This window comes from Lucilia sericata, unplaced genomic scaffold (assembly GCF_015586225.1).
Source record: "Lucilia sericata isolate MDLA Ls3-8-SP2 unplaced genomic scaffold, ASM1558622v1 Contig000101F_arrow, whole genome shotgun sequence".
Classification (NCBI taxonomy): Eukaryota; Metazoa; Arthropoda; class Insecta; order Diptera; family Calliphoridae; genus Lucilia; species Lucilia sericata.
In genome coordinates this window covers 521,829-542,271 of record NW_023994133.1, presented here as the reverse complement: position 1 = coordinate 542,271, position 20,443 = coordinate 521,829, and the positions used below count along the sequence as shown (strand labels likewise).

Genomic DNA, 20,443 nt, shown 5'->3' with positions numbered 1-20,443 from the left:
TTTTCAATTTCATAGTTTTTAGCAAATAATTTTCGATATGTATTTTTTAAAGTTTTCCCGAATATCAGATAAATACAAATAAAATATAAATTTAGATGACCTCAACTATCTGAAACCGTATTTTTAAAATCCATTCATTTGTTTATATGTTATTTAAATAAAACTTTTTCTCGATTTTGAGTGATATGTTCGGACTCCTTATAGATAGCGATTTGGCCATGTTCGTTTGTCTCTTGAAATATACTATATATTTTTTTTTAAAGTTTAGTAAATTTATAATAATAGGCCTTATATAAAATAATTATATGAAAATTTTAGGAAAATATAATTTGGGAACAGTTAAGATATGTGGTAATGTAATTAGCACATAAAATATTTTTTCTACCTTGAATGACGTATCATTATACGGCAATAAACCTTTAAATTGAAATTCTTAACTGAAGAATTGGAAAGTAAAAAAATAAAACTTTGAAATGGAAATTTTAGAAATTAACTCCCTAAATTAAACTTATATCTTACAAAAAAAAATATTTAATTTTTTAGGTTTTTATTTTATCCTTGTTAGTTTTGTATTTTTTAAGTACATATTCCTGAAAAATTGTAAATAGTGTAGGGAAAAATGTAGGGAAAATAAAAAGTGGGTGTATGGGAAAAAGGGATTTTTTCTAATAAGCGTAGGGATTTTTGAAAAATATCTCCTGGCATCACTGCCTACATTTGAAAATTGCATTTTATTTTGTTTGCCGCACAGAATTATTTTCTTCAAAATAGATAAATAAAGCAAATCACGTGTATTTTGTTATATTTTACGGTATATTTAATAAGGTATTGATGCTAAAACGTGGAAATTGTGTATTTAAACAAGTTCATATACATTGTACATACATACATACGCGATCTTGCATTGTGAAAGTACATAATAAAAATTTAGAGATAACAATGCACGGGGCCATATTTCATTTTTCATTATAAACATCGAATATGACAAACTCAAAAACAAGAAAAACTAGTAAATCTTGTAAAGATGCTGTCCACGATGATAACATTACTGCTGATATAAATAGTGACGAAGTTGATGATACAGTACACGAAATTGAAAACGGGCATTGGATGGAATCTACAGATAATGAATGCTTAGCGGGCTATTTAAATGATGATAAATACAGAAACCATGATGAAGATAGCGAAGATGCAGACGAAATTATCAATGACGGTGATACAAGTACGTCGTTCAGTTTGCAAGAGTGTATGAATGAATTTCGAGCACGTAGAATCCGCCGTACATCTTTATCTCAGCATCGTCAAGATCCTGAAAAGAGCGGTTCTAAAAGCAGCAAACATCAAGAAGCCACCGAACTGGATTTAATTAATCAAAATTTGTGCAATAAAGAACAGGAACGTAAATGTAAACCATGCCAAAATGGATTCTGCTATTGCTTTACAAGTGATAGTGGAGATGGTGGCGGCAATTTGGGAGATTCCCATACAACTCGAGGCACTCAGTCGAGAAACCCTCGACGAAATAGACGTTCGGAATGTAGTCAGGTGTGTATTTATTAGCATATATTATACAATTAATCAGGATAAGGATAAAATATCGTATACTTTTATTTTTTAGTTTTCGAGTACGGACAAAAGAAATGCATGGACACAAAAATCTAAAGAGAGAATTAAAGATTGTTCTCCACATCTACAGAAGAACCAAGAAAATATAACAGATTCAAGTTGTCTAAAAAGTACTAAGCCTGAAAGAAATCAATTAACAGCTATAAGTAGTCTTGAAACTGGTGCAAGGGATGCTCCCCTTATACACATAATACAGGAACTTCGTAATAATTGTGTTATATCGAAAGTAAGAGTAAACAAACATAAGATACAACCAATTAAGTCTCAAAACAATCTAAGCTCGAATGGAAAGAATATTCATACAGCAACACAGAAAGCTGCTCACTTCAAGGATCAGAAAAAACAAAATAAATCTGATATTAATCACCAGAGGTCATTTTACAGATCTGCTTCGGAAAAACACATTCCGACAGCTCCTACTTTAGAAAAACTTTCTGAGTTAGGTAGTACGCTAAATGCAGATGAGATTCAATCGACGCCAGTAGAAACAATTAAAAAATGTACTCAATGCTCTGAAAGACGTAGAAGTGCCGGGGGACAGTTGTTGCAGAAACGCTTGTCCAATTCACAATTCACCTATAAGGCCAGAAATATTAAACAGGCTCCACCAAAGCCACCAAGAAGTTCTTTTATTTTGGATGATAAATATTTTAGATCTTCTGACTCAACTTCTCCATCGGTACGTGAAGCTGAACGAGTGGTGGATGATTTCTTAAAACGAAAAGGCTTATCAACAACTGTTGGCGACCCTAATAAAAATGTAACAAAAACAATAAAAAGTCCGAAGAAAAAGAACACAAATAATGTTGAACGTGTTAAAAGGAAATCCTATCCATTGAGTAAGTTATCTTAATGAATAAACATTTAAGAATCTACATACATACATAGTTTATTCATATTGAATTATGAAATTTACTAAACATTTATAAAACAAACATTTTACCAAAACACTATTTTATAGTACTGTGATAAATTAAAATTGGATAATAAAAAATTACTAAATTTTTAGATCAAATTTTCGTTTATTCTTTCGAACGTTATTCATTGTATCAAACCTTATGTAACATAGAAGTAGTAAATTAGATTAATGTAGTTTTTGTATACATGAAAATAACAATTTTTGGTGATTGAATCTTTGATTTTAATAAATTTATATGTATTACTAAATATTGCTTACACTTGTGTCTTTTATTTATTGTTGTTTTACATAGTCTTGAAGCTAAACCGAGATATGACAAAGTTTCTGATTTTTTCAGACTAGAAAATTTAATAAATTTATCTTTTTTTAGATCCAAAGGACACAGAAATTCAAACAGAAAATATTCTTTCCACATATCCATCTTTAAGCGATATGAAGAGGGTGGTAGAATCTAAAAAATCAACACTTTGTGATAAAAATATCAGACCAGTGGAGAAAAATGCGGAAAAGGTAATCAGCATTGGTTGGAATGAAGCCAAAATAAGCGATATGCTTAATTATGATGCAAATATGAAAAAAGGTTTTCATTCAACTGCTACACAAGCTCAACCACAACAACGGCCTGGCAGTGATGTAATAGGCAATGAAAATACAATAGGATGGCAAATCCCGCCTAGAATAAATTTAGATACTGTTGATGGAATTGGTCGTCATAATTTAGCTTCAAACTTAGAAGATAAGAACACACCGGTAAAAACAAAGTTAATAGATTCATCTAAAAAAAACAAGGATGCATCACGAACACAAAAGTTCATTTGGTCCGAACAGCTGCGACAACTATCACCTTGGACAAACAAACAGAACATGAATGACACCAATGATAGCAAATTGAATTTGCGTTCCAGCTCAAAGGCTTTCATTAAATCATCCAAAAAGAAATTTTTACGACTTGTATCCCCCAAAAAAGAAAACAGGGATCGTAGTAGCGATAAAATACGAAAAACACCTTATCGTAATGTTGGCGTTCAGACTTCATGTGACGATGTTTCCCGTCGACAACTTAATATTGGTAGTACATACGAACATAGTTCCAGTATACAATCTCCCCCCGGAAGCTACCATTCACCCATACAATCTTCACATATTCAGTCTCCATCTTCAACAACACAGTCTCAAAACACTACACCAAATGGTACTGACCAACCATTGAGTCATTTTGATTTTTCCCGAACAGTCCATTCGCCCCCAAAAAAAGCTCCCCGCTCTAGTCAACGAAAATTAAATTTTCCCATCAACGCTAAAGATGAAGCTTTCCCAAATGAGAAAAAAACATATCGTTCATTTAATTCGGAATTAGATAATGATGTGTCAATATCTAAAATAAGTTATATTCTTAGTAATATTCGTTCAAAATTGGAGGCTTGTGATGAACATGCAGTTCGAACATTTATGGTAAGTGAAAAAATATTTTACTATGTTTTATACAGCATAATATCGATCGACTTCAAACTACACCAGATATTAAAGTTTTGACATTTCTTTATATCTTCATACATATGTATGTATGTATGTACATTAGAGTGCTCTAAGCATGTATGAAGTAAACAAATTGTCCGTCAGACCGTCCCCCTCTATAATTGTTCTTTGGGTTGTAAAACTACCCAGCAAAAAAATACATGCGAAAAAGTAGTAAATGCATGGGTTCAACTTATAATGAACTGGTTCATATTTAGGTGAAACATGCATGATTTTAATATAGTCGTGTCATTAGCGAGCATGTGTACGTATTTGGAAAAATAGTTCGTCATTATGCTTATAATCAATAAACATTCAATGATTTTCATGCGAATTTTCATTGTTGCACTATATTTATTTTAAAATGCATTATTGAAGGTACTATGAGTTAATATTTAATATTTAAATTAATTTTTTAGCGTGATATTGATAAAAATTATGTATGATAACAAAATAAAACATTAATAACTGATTTTGAGTTACATTAAAATTGATTCACAGTCAGTAAACTTGTTTTTTCATTCTCTTATTAAGTAGAATTTTAAAATGGAACTGATATTATACTAATTTTAACAAATATTAAATACAAAAGCCTAAAGGGGCCCATACACAACACCAGCATGCTGGCACAATCAAGTGATTGTGCAAGCCGATTGAATGTGTGTGGGGTTGTGGTGGGATTGTGCCATCTGATTGTGTGATATCAAAATTAATTTGATATTTTTGTGATTGTACCAGCTTGCTTGTACTGTGTATGTTAATGTTATTTTTAACATTGATTGTATAAAATTCAAGTTTCCTTTAAATCCTAAGAAAATACCAAATTAGAGTGAAATATTACAAATATAAGAGTTACTTGAGTGAATTGGATACAATTTTTCATGCTTTCACTTATGACAAATTATATATATATATTATACAAATATTATAATATAGGAATGTATTTAAAATGCATTAAATTGAATATGTACTAAAGAAATCATGAAAATATCCCTTCTTCTTGAACAACTTTTACATTTTTTGCTGCGTATGTCATGCTAAAAATTAGGCTGAAAGGATAACGTTAACAGGTGCCGCAACGGCTCTTAAATTTCCAAGTGCATTTACAAAGGGGAAAAATCGATTTCTTTTTCAGTTTTTGCTCAAAATTGTCATTTAATAAATTTTGCACTTTATTGTAAAGGAATCGTAATGAGCACAGAATTAGCATTTCGGAAAATTAGTTAAAAATTAATAGTTATTGAAAATTCCCAAGGTTACTAATGTGTCTCACAGCACATGAATTTGAAATTGACAAAAAATGATTTTTTTTATATATTCTAAAAAAACATTTTGTTTTTTTTTGTTCATATAAAATAACGCAAACTTCTTCTCAGTTATGGTGAAAAAAATTTCGATTTCATGGCGATTTATGATAAATAGATAAGGAATTAAAACGGTAAAAAACTTAGATTAATACTCCTAATAGTTTAGCTGTACCTGCGACGGATATCGGGTAATTTTCTTGTAATATTTTAGAGAATACGTATTAATTCTTTACTGTTGTACATTTTTTCTGAGTATCATAGTTCATATATAAAATAAACATATATCTGCAGTTTTATTTTATATATGTATGTGGAGTTCAAAAATCAAATTTTGCAATATTTGTGAATTCTCAGTGTACCATATGTCGACTATATTTACCAAAAATGACTGAAATTTATCATGTATAGTCCGATATTTAAAATATAGTAAAAAAAATGCTAAATTACACCTTCATGGCACTTGGGAACAATTTAAGACCAAAGTACAAAAATTTGAAAAAACACTATCCATTTGAATAATGCTCTATACAATTAGAGGAATAAAAAAAATGAAACAAAAAATTATATATTAGGGTTGTGTGCCAAACGGCAGCAATTTACATGGAAAAGTAAATTTTTGGTGAATAAAATTTGACTAGCTCATATTGCTACATAAATTTTTGACAAATGAATACAAAAATTTGACGAACATAAGATAAATAAAGAAAATATAAAAAAGAAAATATTTTAAAATGTAAGAAATGTGTTTCAATTCTTTCTTTAAAAATTGGTAATAAAATAAAAGAAAAGAAATTTAATAACATCGTAATTTAACGTTGTTGTTGTTGTAACAGTTCGACTGTGGCCGATAGTTCTTTCCTGGGAAAAACTTTCGGTTGATACAGCTGTCGCTGGGTTGACAATCTTTGGCCGAGTATGACTCGGGTCGTTCCGGAGCGAAGATCCAATTGTCGTGGGAACGATTTAACTTGCTTTTCATTGATGATTTTCAAGTTTAATTCCACCATGTCAAAATTGTTTTCTACCATAGAACTTTGCTACCATTTGGCCTAAGTATAAAAAATTATACTTTAACCCTTTTTGACAATGGGGTAAACTTGAGGTGAACATTTTTATACATTTTAAAAATATTTGGTACCATAGTCTTTTGGTATTGTCAGCACTTAAAATACTGGTTATTATAAAAAATTGTCTTTCCCTATTTTAATGATATTACTTTATCTTTTTAGAAAAATGTATAATTTGAATTGTGCATAATAATAAACTCATTTTCAAAAGTTCCATCCTGGATGAAATTAAATACGAATGGAAAGTTATTTTCATTAAAAAATGATAATAATTAATAAAGACAATCCTAGAAAATACTATTTTCAAAAAAGGGGTTTCGGGGTATTCGATTTTTTTACTTTTTGAAAAAAAAAAAATAGTTTTACCAGTTTTAAAGCAAGGTGAAATGCAATAAATCTTTCAAATAAATACATGTATTCATTATTTTTTACTTTTACATGAATATAGAAAGAATTGTTTCCATGTTCTAAATTATTCCGAATAAATTTATACTCCAAGAAAAATTCGAAATGCCGTGGAGCAATTTATACATATGTATTAAATTATTTTTTTAAAACGCCTATTAATCCTATCCAAATCATTTCAGTATATCGTCACCTAAAACGCAAACGGCCCTATCTAACATTTTTTAAATTTTACAGGAGAAGCAAACAACTATTTAAATTGAAAAATTTGTTTCTATCAACGCGATTTATTTGTAGTAAATAAACAAATTGTTTAATAGTGAAACATATCATTTGTTATGACAGTTGACAATGTCGCATAAAAAATGGATAAATTGGACTTTTTACCTTTTATATTTAAATGTTTTTGTAAATATGGCCTTTTGTTTTTTGTCAATAAAATCGATAATTTTGGTCGGAGGAGTCCAATGTGGATATTTGTTTTGATGCAATACATTAGAATCAACAATAAAATCGATTTTGAATTTTTGGATAGTTAGGGCCGTTTGCGTTTCAGCTGAGATGGGGGTAGTGCACTAATTTTTAACTATCACTAATAATTAGTGGTAGTTCAAAATTATTCACTACTTTTATTTAAGTTTAGTGATGAATTGAAAAATATAAGCCTCACTCAACAATAGTGATATTTAAAATTTTTAACAAAAAATATTTTAAAAATAGTTAAAATATTTGTTTTTACAGCCTAGTGAAATATTTTTTTCTACACTAAATTATTAGTTCAAAAAATATTTTTGCACTATTTCTTTTTTTCAACGGAGAAATGTTTCACTAAATGGAAAATTTAAGTTATTAGATCAGTCTAGAAATGGTTGAAGTCATGAATTCATTCAAGTCAATGAATAAAACATTCATTACTTACAAAGTTTCCAAGTTATTGCTTAATAAAAACATCCAGTAGCCACATTATTTTGGCAACTGGCAACGCAGCTGAAGTGGCAATCGAGATACATAATCGACGTATTAATTTATTTCTCCGAGGAGAGTCCACCATTCCGTTAAAAGAAAATAATCGTTCTACTGGAACAGTTTTGGAATTCAGGCGTTTCATTTCTTTTTTAAAGCATGAAATGTTTTTGGAGTCCATTATAGTGTCATCGGTATCAAAATCTGTATTTTAATAGATGTATCTTTTAAAAAATTTATTGTCTTACAAGAAAATTATTGCAGTCTTTTGTTAGTGACTGTTCAAATTTTTAACTATTTGAGTGTAGTGCCTTTTTCTACTACACTACCACTCAATTGAGTTATAGTTAAAAAATAAAATTATCACTTAAAAATATTAGTGCTAAAAATATAAGCTTCACTACCACTAAGCTGATGAAAATTAGTGAAAAATATATTTTTTGAAATAATATTTAGTGCTAGTGAAATATTGATTTAACTAAATATTTAGTGCACTACCCCCATCTCTGTTTTAAATGAAGCTCTCAAAGGATTAAAAACATTTTACTCCAAGTAATTTTATCGAATTTACTTTTATTTTCTCTTTAAAAATTCTTAAACGATAGAAAATTGAATTGCCAGTGAAAAATGATCAGAACCTACGAATTTATTTGGTATTTTACCACTTCTCCAGCATTGATCTGTAGACGGCAATTTATATTTACTAGTTATTTGAATAGATTTTTTATCTCTGTTCGATTTTGATTTCAATATATAATCGACTGTTATCCATTGATCTTGATATGTCGAAGCCCCATTGTCCATTCCAAAGTCAATTGCATCCATTTGAAAAAAATCCCCAACAGATTGAACAGCTTCACAATTTTCTGGTCTTAATTTAGGTTTACGTAAACCGGTTAATAATTCAAAGGCCTTCGTATCAGGCGTAAAGTTAAAATCTCCAGTTAATATAACAGGTAAACGATTTTTCATATCAATTGACTGAGGAGTGTTAGAAAATTCAATAATTTCTTGTATTAATTTGTTTACTTGCGAAATTCGAACATCTTCACGTCTAGGGTTGTAAAGTAAATGCGTTGTGGCAACCACGAAGGTCGACGAGTTGTCCTCTAATGGTTGAAATTTTACCATAACTGCAATATTTTCACGATTAAGTGTCGACACATCATCAGTGTAATATTCCACATTCTTTTCTTCAATTAGTTTAAACTTATTTTTATCATAAATAATAACACAGCCATCACTTCGTGTGCCAGTCTTTTTCTTAAAAACGTATTCCAATCTGCTGTTCTGTTTCGCAATACCAAACTGATTTACCAGTTCTTTGAGGTGATCATATTGCATTTCCTGTAGGCACATTATATCCGGCGCTAGAATTCCAATTTCGTCTTTAAGTTTGCTTAGACGGCTTTGCCATCGCAACATTTTATTGTCAATGCCGTAATATAGCTGAAGATGTTCTACTAGTAGATCTTGCGCTAATATATTGTATGATAACAACTTGTAATTACGTTTGCCTTTGACACAACCATTTTCAGATCTAAATAATTCGTGCTTCCATTTGCGATTCATTGGGACTGATTTTTTACTATTTACACGTTTGTGCCGTAAGTCTGTGGATTGTACGTGATAAAAAAGTGCATTTATGGTTTTGCTACTTTGAATACTATTTACACAGCACAATTTTAGCATTTCTAATTAGACTTAGATTATATTGTACGTATTTGTTTTATTTACAAGAACATGATGTAAATAAACGAAATAAAAATGTTCTTCCAAAAATTTCAATCAATTTTAAGAAGATTTTATAACAAGGTGTTGACAATAAAGCAGCTGATTTGTTTTGGTACTTTGGACTGTCAAAATCTCACATTTAGTGTAGCCAGAGATAAGCAAAGAAAGAAGTGCCATTTTATCATAAGCAGCGTTGCCATTTAAATTACATTTTCCCTGATCGTAGGGTTTTATAAAGCAACTTTAAAGACGAAGAATCGACTTTTTCCCAACAAAGTCGACTATCCTATTTAAAAAGTAGAAGAATCGAAATCAGAAAAAGTGAGAAAGCCGAAAAAAATCGAAAAAAGTAAAATAATAAAAAATATATTTAAAAACACTCTAAAATTCTTTTTGTGTTTATTAATATAGTATATACATACATAGTAACTTAATTTCATTCGAATTAAAATTTTCTACCTATAAAATTATTATATATTTTGTTTTACGAATTTCTGTGCTACACTGAAAAAAATCCATGCCTAATATTCATTCGTTGTTTCGCACCACGAAATTCTTTCTTAATATATACGAAATTGTACGAAATATTTTAGTATAATGCAAAATAATCTTGGAAAAATTAATTTACATAAATTAAAAAAAGTGAATTTTGAATAAATATGATAAAATTTACGAAATATTAATTGGCTTAAATATATTATAGGTATAACTCTCCGATTATGAAAAAATTTATACCACATATAAAGCTTTCAATTCTATGACTTGTGATATATGTCTTTTGGTCAACAAATGTATAGTTTTGGAGTTATAGACCATCAAAGTTAAATTTATATATATTCGATATCTTCTCTAATTACGAACCGATCCTGGCAATATATATATCGTTAGAAAGAGCTTTGAAATACCTTTTCAAAGATATATAATATGACCGCATTTATTAACCCTTTGAGAACAAATTCCACAAAAAGTATTTTTTATATAGAGTTTTTGATGAAAGTGCCGTTATTTCATAAATCCATCGATATAATGGTACCTATAAATATCGAGAAAATTGTAGAAAAGATTTCAAGCTTTCTTTTGATGTATAGATATATGCTAATATCTTAATAAATAAACATTTCAGTACCCAAAAAATTTAAAAAAAATTGTTCAGGTCTGGCGCTACATACCCATTTCTGAGTATTTTACCAATTTACTCAATACACATAAATCGGTACCTTCTTATGAATGAATTTTTGATATAACAGAACTTTTATTAATAAAGGTTAATATAAAAAGCACAGTTTGTATTAATCCTTCTCAATAGGCTAATAAATTAGCTTCTATTATATATCGTTGGAAAGGTATTTTGATGTAATTTTCAATACTTTACGTATATTTAGTTTAGTACTTTATATAGTTATAATACTTTATTCCTGCCAAAACAACAACAATTAACTAATATCAAATAAAAAACATTAATTTTAGGTACTTTACCTTATTCCAACTACAATATCGTCTATATTTATTAAGATATTAGTATATATCCATACATCAAATGAAAGCTTGAAATCTCTTCTGCAATTTTTCCAATATATATCAGTAACGTTATATCGATGGATTTACGAAATAACGGCATTTTTGTCAAAAAACTCTATATAAAAAATACTTTTTGTGGAATTGGTCCTCAAAGGGTTAATAAAAAGGATCATATTATATATCGTTGAAAAGGTATTTCTGAGCTCTTTCTAATGATATATATATATTGTCCGGATGGGTTCTTAAATAGAGAAGATATTGATAATATATATATTTAACTTCGAAGGTCTATAACTCCATAACTATACATTTGTTGACCAAAAGACATATATCATAAATCATAGAATTAAAAGGCCTATAAGTGGTAAAATTTTTGTCAAAATTGGAGAGTTATACCCAATGTATATTAGTTCCTATTAATTTATGCAAACATTTTTGTTCATTTTAAAATAATTTTTCTAATTTTAGTTCAAAAGTATGCATGATTTTTTCAGTGTAGGCAAATTACTTAATTGATTCACTTGATGGATATCCCACTCGCATCCCATTATGAGACTATAAAGCCCCTTTAGAAAATTGTATAAGGTTTCTTTTATTTATTTATTATTTTTTTTTTTTACAAAAATGAAGAAATTGCTATCTCAACTACTTTGGACAATTTTTGCTAGGACCAATAGTTTAAAAAAAATTTACAAAATAAAAATCAATTGTAGCAAGTTATTTTGTTGTTTTTCTACTATTTCGCTCAACCACTTATCAAAAAACGTATTAATTTTGTTAAGTGTTGACATTCTTTTATATTTTCATTTTTTGAAATTGAAAAACAAAGTATATCGTCATATGAAATTGATTATTATGTACCGTATCAAAATACATGTTCCTGCTAAATTTTACACTTCTACAATTAAAATCAACTTCCCTATCAACGAAATTCTAAAAGGTTATGTCCTAAAGTTACCTTAAAATTCATAAAAATTTTAAAATTCTTTTGAATTTTTAATTTCGAAATTGTAAAATTTCATAAGTTGTCACAGAAGTTTATTCCAGCCATATTTCATCCTGTCTGACAAAAACTTCTTTAAATTTAGGTACAAATGTTGATCCTTACTACTTTTTAATGTAACTTACGCCCTTTTGGGTTTCAGAAAAAACTAATTCTCATGGGCGTAAATTTCATATCTCGATTTTAGCATAGTTGAATAAAATTTTAAGAAAATATATAACATTTAAATTTGTACTTTCGAAAATTTTTAAATGTTATTGTTGTAAAATCATAAAGATGTCGCTTTTTTCTCTGTACATTTCTTATGGAAAGATGTTGCCATCATTGCAAATTGATGAGAGATGAAAGATGAAGCTAAGTGTAATAGGCTTTTCATGGTTTAATCGATTCCGCTACCTATAAGGATCCAGAATATATATACTTTATAGGGTCGGAAAATTATATAAAAAGTTCCAGTATAAATCATTGATGAAAGTTAATAATATTTAAGAATAAGTTCCTAAATTGTATGAATTTTTTAATTTTTATTTTTTCAAACATAATCTAGAAGCCTTGACTTAAAATATTTCAAATATATTTTTATTTTCTATTTGTTAAAAAAATGAATATTGCAGAAAAAAAGTAAAAATTAAAAAAAATCCGTCATGTATAAATTAATACATTATATAAACTTTTAATATTTTGAATGAAAATGGTTTGGGGAAAAAAAGTCATGTTCGATTCCTGCAATTTATTACAAAATTCATTCCAGCTATGAATTATTTTTTTCTGTATACACACAAAATTGATATTAAAAGTAATATAAATGAGAACCGACATCAGCTAGAGTTCTTAAATGTTACCCAAGCAACATTAACATCTACGCAAATGCTTGAGGGAAAATGTTTTAAATATGAAAATTATTATATCTATGAAACTATAACTGCTAGAGTTCTCAAATTCTCCACAAGTAATTTTTGGCGTCCATCTTAACTTTGAGGAAAAATGGGCGAACTTTTAGATGTAGGCATCGTACGTCAGAAATGAAAAAAATAATTAAATCTGGGAAACTGTAACAATAAAAGTTACTATGTATTGCACTGTATATTATCAGTACTATACAGTATACAATAAGTATAAATATTTAAAACAAATATAGGCGGAACGGCAATAGTGGGACTGACACCTCCCATATGTATTAAATACTAAAAATCGTATATCATAGACACTGTAACAGCTAAAGTTTAAACTTAACACGAGAAACGGTACTTTTGGTACTATTCGTTCGGCGGACTACCAGTTGTAGTAGTATTTAAGAACTTTAAAAAAATTCAAAGTTTCTTGAAAAATAACTTCAATATACCAACACATATAAAGTGGCCTCCGGTAGGTTAGTGGTTAGTGTTCTAATCTGGTAGACCGGAGGTGGTGGGTTCGATTCCAACCTGAGGCACTGGTTAAGGAGCGCACAACAGGCCCGACAGAGGCCTAGGTGTATTTCTTCGGATTTGATGTATATACATCCTCCTTTCAAACTAACAAACTAACACATATAAACATTCCTTGTCGTTAATAAATATGAAATAATTTTGTAATTTAACTTCTCACGATCTTTAAAAAATCACTTTAAAGTTTAAACTATCAATGCACTTATATAAAATTTGCAAAAAAAAATATGAAAAAAAGTAGCTCTTGTTTGACTGCCTATAGCGATGTTAATTTCGTAGTAAACAAAAAAATATTTTTACCCTTAAGCAGAGTGGAAACATGGTAAGTATAATAGCAGTACAAATTTTGTTTTAAAAGACACAATTTTTTTTGACTAATTTCGCGCTAGATTGCGCATTTCGTCCACTGTGGAAGGTGAAGGGTATAAAAATTAAATTCTGAATTAAAATGCAATAATAGTGAGATTCTACCTTATAAAGCATGAAAAAGTTTTTGTTAATAAATAATAAAATAAATGTGAAAACGTCTCAAATTTGTGTGGATCATTTCAAAACTGACGATTTTGAAAAAGGTTTACAATTTGAAATGGGTAAGTTACCAGCAGGGAAACCAAACATGCTTTAAAGAAGTTTTTATGCCTATTGAATATTCATAACCAGGGCAAGGATTTCTTTGCAAATTCGTGCTTGTAGTCAGCAACTCAAAATAACTTTAAACTAGTTTTCTTTCCGAATCAAAGAATTTGCTAAAAAATGACATCGATTTCTTGTTGCATATTTTTGCATACATATGTATATCTATCATTTTTATAGCATATTTTGCATATTTTTCATTTTTCTAACACAAATTGTGTTTTGTTTTCTTTGTATTACATATTTTTACAATAAATTTGATATTTACATATTTAGAATTTTTTGAAATAAATATAAAAAAAATTCGATTTAACAACAAAATACTTGGTTCCATCTGTGAAACTATGATAATAAATTTATATAGTTTTATTAATTTTTTAAAACCTAAACTTTCTCACCCTAGCCCCATATATCCTTCAAAAATTCAAGTCCATATTATAGAAAATTATATAAAGAATAGAAAATCAGTTAGAAAAACCTGTTCAAAGTTTATGGTGGTTAGGTCTCATGGTCTATAAAGAAACAACAAACAGTATCAACTTCGTCAAATAAGCAGTATATAGCATTAAGTGCAGCATTCTCAGAAGCCTCATGGTTACGTGGTTTGATGCAAGATTTAAACATAATTTGAACAAATGTTGTACTTTTATTTTTTATTTGTTTCCAAGAAATGAAAATATATACTATATTCTTTGATATATACTATTTTATTACGATAAATATTTGAGATGACACTCATTTCTTCGTAATTCGTAAAGTAATTCAAACTGAATTACGTTCACCTTGAGTAATTCGCAACTTAAATTTTGTATGCAAATCATGTAATTGAGTTCGTAATTGGAAATTGAATTACGAATGAGACAGTGAATGACATGAAACGGGGGTATTACTTAATCTTGTTAATACTTGTTCTAAATTCAAATAATCCATACAATAGATATAGGAGAATAAATGCATTTGCAAAATAATTATCTTATTGAACGTTACATAATTTTTGTTTTTTATTTTTATTTACAACAGGAAACGGATTGTACCGCTGACCGCCGCTTGTCCGGCTTTGATTTTCCAGATGGTCATCATAGCAAACAGATTGGGCAAAGATTCGAAAAACGTGAGCATATGCAAGCACCTAGAGCTCATGAAGAACATTTCAACGATCCCATATATTCTGAAATTGAAGATGATAGTGTTCATATATCAGAGAGTCCAAACTTTGACAATCACACTGGTATTCAACATTTCACCGCAGCAGATAATCCCGAAATATTGTACGCGAAAGTAAATAAAAGTACTAAACACGTGTTTGACTTAAACAAGATTCAATTAAAAGAAAAAAAGCCACAGATACCGTTGGCAAAAATCATGCAGGATTCTTTGAAAAGTAAGAAAATAACATCAAATATAACTCCATTACCACCACTTCCAGAGCCCTCAGCAGAAGAAAGTGTTTCATATTCATCACCAACATCAGTAGGGATGCCTCTGTCACATTGTCAGTCATTAAATAATGTAAGAGTAATGGAGCATAATTCACCCCCCAAAAAACAACGAAATTTTAGCAAATCTGATTTATCTCTTCATCGTAGTGAAATATTTTTAGACAATTTATGTAGAAGTGAATTAGTGGTGGATACAATTGATGGAGTAAAGATACAAAACGTATGTAAAACATAACATTAAATTGTATATTAAAGTTATAACTTTTGTAAATCGTACAATTTAGTGAAAGGTTATTTGAAATTCTCATTAACAATTTACATATAGTAGTTTAAAATCATTTTGTTTAAAATTTGTTATAATTTATAACGAACTTGAAGGAATCACATTTACTATTGTTTAAATATGACTGACAGTTTTACAGCCGTAACGCTTACTAGCACAAAAACAAGGAAATCAAGTAATTGTGATGTTTGGCATTAATCCAATTTGTACACGATTTTGTATGAAAATAAAACAAAATAAAGTTTTCAAAGTTTTATGAGACGTAGATCTCCTTTTTTTATTAAAAACCATAATATTACCTCGTTGAAGGTTTAATCAAATGTTTTACGTTAAAGATAAAGTGCACGTAGTGCTTATCGTAATTATCGGTCCTCATTAGCCTCCATACAAATTTCCCTTCAGAAAATCATTTAAAGGTCAATAATTCATTTACATATAAACACTTGTATAATGACAAAATTCGGCATAACTAACTTTAATGTAAACGCAAATCCCTCTTCCAACATTTATAAGGATAGGCTTACCCTTGCCCGTATAACTTCTCAGAAAATCACTTTTTTGTGAACAAATTATTAAAATATTTAAGAATTAAGGCAAAAAATAACTTAAAAGCTTTATTACTAAAAATAACCCAATTTTTTTTACATATGTACAACTCTCTGGTGTATGGTATCATGTGGTCGGTCATGCCCTATACATGTGACTATTCATTCTTACTTGTTTTTAATAAAACATATTTTTTTCGGAAGTATCATCGATGAGGCTGAGTACATAGAATTTGTTAGGTCATTTTTGACGGATTTTTCATTGGCGATATTTTGAAAGATATGTATGGGGCTAGCGAAAATATGGACCGAATCTGACATAATTTGGTGGATGATTTCATGTCCAAACTTATTAATGTCGAATATCATAGCGACACTAATATTTATATTTATTTACCCATTCAGGAAGAGGACTTTCATCTTAGTTAAGCAAATTCTTGTTAATCAGAGTTCCAGCATCAATAACTTTAGTCCTTGGGTAAAATAAAATCTTGTGCCAGATTTCATCAAATTATCTGCACTTTTACAACAATGTCAACATAGACATATAGTCGGACATCGTCAAATCGAAGGCTATCTAATATAATTTTCGAACCTTATATGGAATATTCGAAGACTTTAACATAATATGTGTTATATACTTATGTGTAGTTCATTTGATCCAGATATTATTATTTTCAGAACTTAAAAAATGTCGAACATTACTTTGACTTTAATTTCGGATATTCGTACATCATAAGCATGTATGAAGTGTCATTAGCTGCACTCAAGACTGTCAAATTTTAGAAAAAGTTGAGTGACTACGAATCACTCGATTCTTACAAAGTGCTTTATATTCTTTTAACATAATCAAATTGATTGCCTTGAATCATTTCATAACACTCACAATGATTACGTATAGGAAGAATCCATATCAAAACCGACACAAATTTTTAATTTTCGGTTTTGACATCTTCGATTTTATTAAAATTTACTACACATACATATTATGATCTGAAAGTATTCATCAAATCAATAATTTGTTGATCGGAAACAATTTTAATTTCTTAAAAGTTTTACCCAAACCTTTGAACCTAATTAATTTTAACGACAATTTCTTTGGCTTCAAAATAACAAATTATGTTGGATTTTAAGTAGTTTCAAACTTTGTATATAGTTTTAGGAATGTGCAATTATTCGCATATAGTTTTAGGAAATTTTAACATATTTTTCAATTTTCAAAAAATCATACATATGTATGTGTGGTAAGTTTCATTAAAATCGGAGATGGTTAATCCGACTGCTGTCCGCTTTCACGTGTATTCTCCCTATAATAAAAATTCGTAAACATTAGGCTAAACAACAACAAGGTGAGTGTAATGCTTTGGATTACTCATCGTGAGTAACAGATAGAGTTACTTATGCATTGCTTTGATTAATGTACACATCAGATGTGATTTTATAGAATAGCGTTTTTTATAAAAGTTATACCTCTAATATACATACTCCTACATATGTATGTATGTACGTTAAGACATAAATATGTTCATATTATGTATATACATTCTTAATATTCCTTACTAGGATAATCGTTCGTATGTTCCAATGGCTCAACCAACACCTAATGACGTAGTTAGTAGATCATCGGAAAACGATCATGTTTTGGATCATAATGATACCGTCTCTTATGAATTACCAAATGATGATGTCGATGGTGTCACTGAATCTATTGATGAAGATAACTCTACAACTGCTGGCAGTAATTTGGGTTTAAGTACTATTATTCCCCCATCATCTCACAACCAGAGTACGCCCAAGAAGCAATCCTTTACGACAAAGGTAGAATTTTTTATTGATTCATATTAATGCTGGACTAAAAACAATATGTATTTAAATTTTCTATTTAATACGAATACGAAAAAACTATACAAAATACTGCATTCTAAATTATTGTATAGACATCTGTAAATCTATTGATAACATATTGCATAAATTCAGCTTTTTACTAACACCATCATTTTATATTCACTTCATTGATAAATACATAGAGCTTTTTATATAATAGCTCAAAATCCGTTACTAATACATTACACACTTAAATGAATATATGAAAATAAAGTTGAGTTACTTTTAACATTTTCTTTGGAATTGGGAACATTTATTTTTAATTGGAAACTACTTCTATGATTTACATACAAAACAACATTATTATTTTCATTAATTTAGGATAAGTCAATAACGAGCGAATTAAATGTTGACGTAGAGCCAATTAACACCAGTGATCAGTTATACAATAGTTGTCCAAATACACCGCACAAACAAAACGATGTACTTAGAGGTGATCAAAGACTTCCGGTGCATTCTCATAGCATGAATGAGGTATCTGAATATGAGGCTGTAGAACATTCAAATGCAAAAACCACCAACGCCTTAGCACGATACAAAAACTTGAAAAACGTGTTGCAAAAATCTTTTCGAAAAAGCAAAACATTTATTAAGACAGAAGGCAAGCGTTTGTCTACTTCTTTGAATTTCTCTACACATAATGCAACAACAAGCCCAACTTTAGGGCGTGGGAAAAATACATATACTGATTCGAATCTTAATATTGAAACCTTATTTTCCCTAAATGAATGCGCATCGGTTAGTGAACAAATAGCTCAAACCGTAAGCATTTGCCGGAAATTGCCCGATTTGGAAATATCAACAGAAATGGTTGAGGCTGAAAGACTGTTATTATTTTCTGCATTACGTCGGGAAATTCAACTAAGCACGTCATCGCTAGTAACAGGGAGTCAAACGATGAATCAAAAACCAAAAATGCGTTTCTTTATTGATGAAATGTTTTTGCCTGTACTTTCGGATGTTAATCATGACATATTTTTTAATTATTTTTATATTGTTACCTTTGAATGCGGCGGTGTCATTAAGTCCACTCAATCGGCTGAGTGTGTGAATGGTACAGCGGTCTTTCGAGACTGTGGTATTGAATTCATGCTTTCATCGGAATTGGAAACGAATACACAGAATGAACGTTCATATAAGCAGAATGCTGTAAAATGTAACATTTTTATGCTTCGTTTACGTAAAATATCTACAATTTCAATCGAACCCCGGAAAAGAGTAAGATATAATAGAAACGTTTAAAATACTTTTAATGAAAATGTTACAATTTAATAAATATTTTGATATATTTCGTTGCAGACAATAATTGATACTCTAACACAAAGTCCTTCATCAACATTGACGTCAAGATCTTCATCCTCATCCTGCTCTAATGAAGTAGTTTCCAGATTCCGTTTACATGCGTCTTTTAATATAGACGCTAGTGATTTTGTACCTTACGAATATGTACATCAAGAATCGAACAATTCTGATCGGATTTGTATCCGAGCTTCAGGCATTTGCACAATAGCTTTAACTCCTCGAACAAAGTCTACAAATTTATCTGGACAAGTACGATTAAAAGGAAGGGCAGAAGTGCGTTTTCCCAAACGCGTCTTTGCTGGTTTTTTAAATGTCGAAGATCCCCACTCACAACACAACTGGAATCGTCGTTGGTGTACATTAGACGGTCTTTTCTTATATGTGTGGCAAGACGAAAACACTTTGAATATGTCACCTATTTTAGCCCTAGATTTAAGGTATACTAATCGTAATACAAATTACCCTTTGACATGTTCGCCAAGAGAACTATGCGCACGTCCACGTTCGTTTTGTTTAGAATGCACAATACATAAAACATGTGATGATATATGCACTGCAACAGTATTCTTTGCGGCGGAAACACAAGAAAATTTAGATGATTGGTTAAAGAATTTAAATATAGTGCTGGATTTTATTATTACGTGGCTTTAATAAATATGACCAAATAAATTTTGCTGAACATATCAGAAAATGGGTCAAATAAAAGATGAACCGTGCTGAAGAACAGTAGATAGAATTAATAATTAATTTAGTACTAAATTAATTACGTAAACAAATAAATAAAATATTCAAATTGTATAAATTTTATTTCAAATGGAAGCTTAATGTCAGGCCTATTTCTAAAGTCAAAAAATTCATTAAATTTAAGTGAAG

At 29.4% G+C, this 20,443-nt stretch overlaps 2 protein-coding genes across 2 annotated transcripts; one reads left to right on the top strand and one right to left on the bottom strand.

Annotated features, from left to right (window-relative positions):
• The first annotated feature begins 691 nt into the window (after positions 1-691).
• On the top strand, positions 692-20,377 carry LOC119600043. The gene is made up of 7 exons (XM_037950061.1): positions 692-1,545; positions 1,619-2,465; positions 2,916-3,997; positions 15,138-15,776; positions 17,948-18,202; positions 18,590-19,486; positions 19,568-20,377. The coding sequence occupies exons 1-7, from the start codon at positions 982-984 to the stop codon at positions 20,219-20,221; spliced, it is 4,938 nt and encodes a 1,645-aa protein (XP_037805989.1). The 5' UTR covers positions 692-981; the 3' UTR covers positions 20,222-20,377.
• On the bottom strand, positions 8,356-9,664 carry LOC119600044 (protein angel). The gene has a single exon (XM_037950062.1). The coding sequence runs from the start codon at positions 9,492-9,494 to the stop codon at positions 8,397-8,399; it is 1,098 nt and encodes a 365-aa protein (XP_037805990.1). The 5' UTR covers positions 9,495-9,664; the 3' UTR covers positions 8,356-8,396.
• Positions 20,378-20,443: the final 66 nt, after the last annotated feature.

What these genes read in the sequence shown, in the direction of transcription:
- LOC119600043 (XM_037950061.1), top strand. Translation starts at nt 982, where the DNA reads ATGACAAACTCAAAAACAAGAAAAACTAGTAAATCTTGTAAAGATGCT. An exon ending in ATGCAGTTCGAACATTTATG is followed by an intron (nt 3,998 to 15,137) that starts GTAAGTGAAAAA and finishes TATTTACAACAG; the next exon opens with GAAACGGATTGTACCGCTGA. An exon ending in ATGGAGTAAAGATACAAAAC is followed by an intron (nt 15,777 to 17,947) that starts GTATGTAAAACA and finishes ATTCCTTACTAG; the next exon opens with GATAATCGTTCGTATGTTCC.
- LOC119600044 (XM_037950062.1), bottom strand. Translation starts at nt 9,494, where the DNA reads ATGCTAAAATTGTGCTGTGTAAATAGTATTCAAAGTAGCAAAACCATA.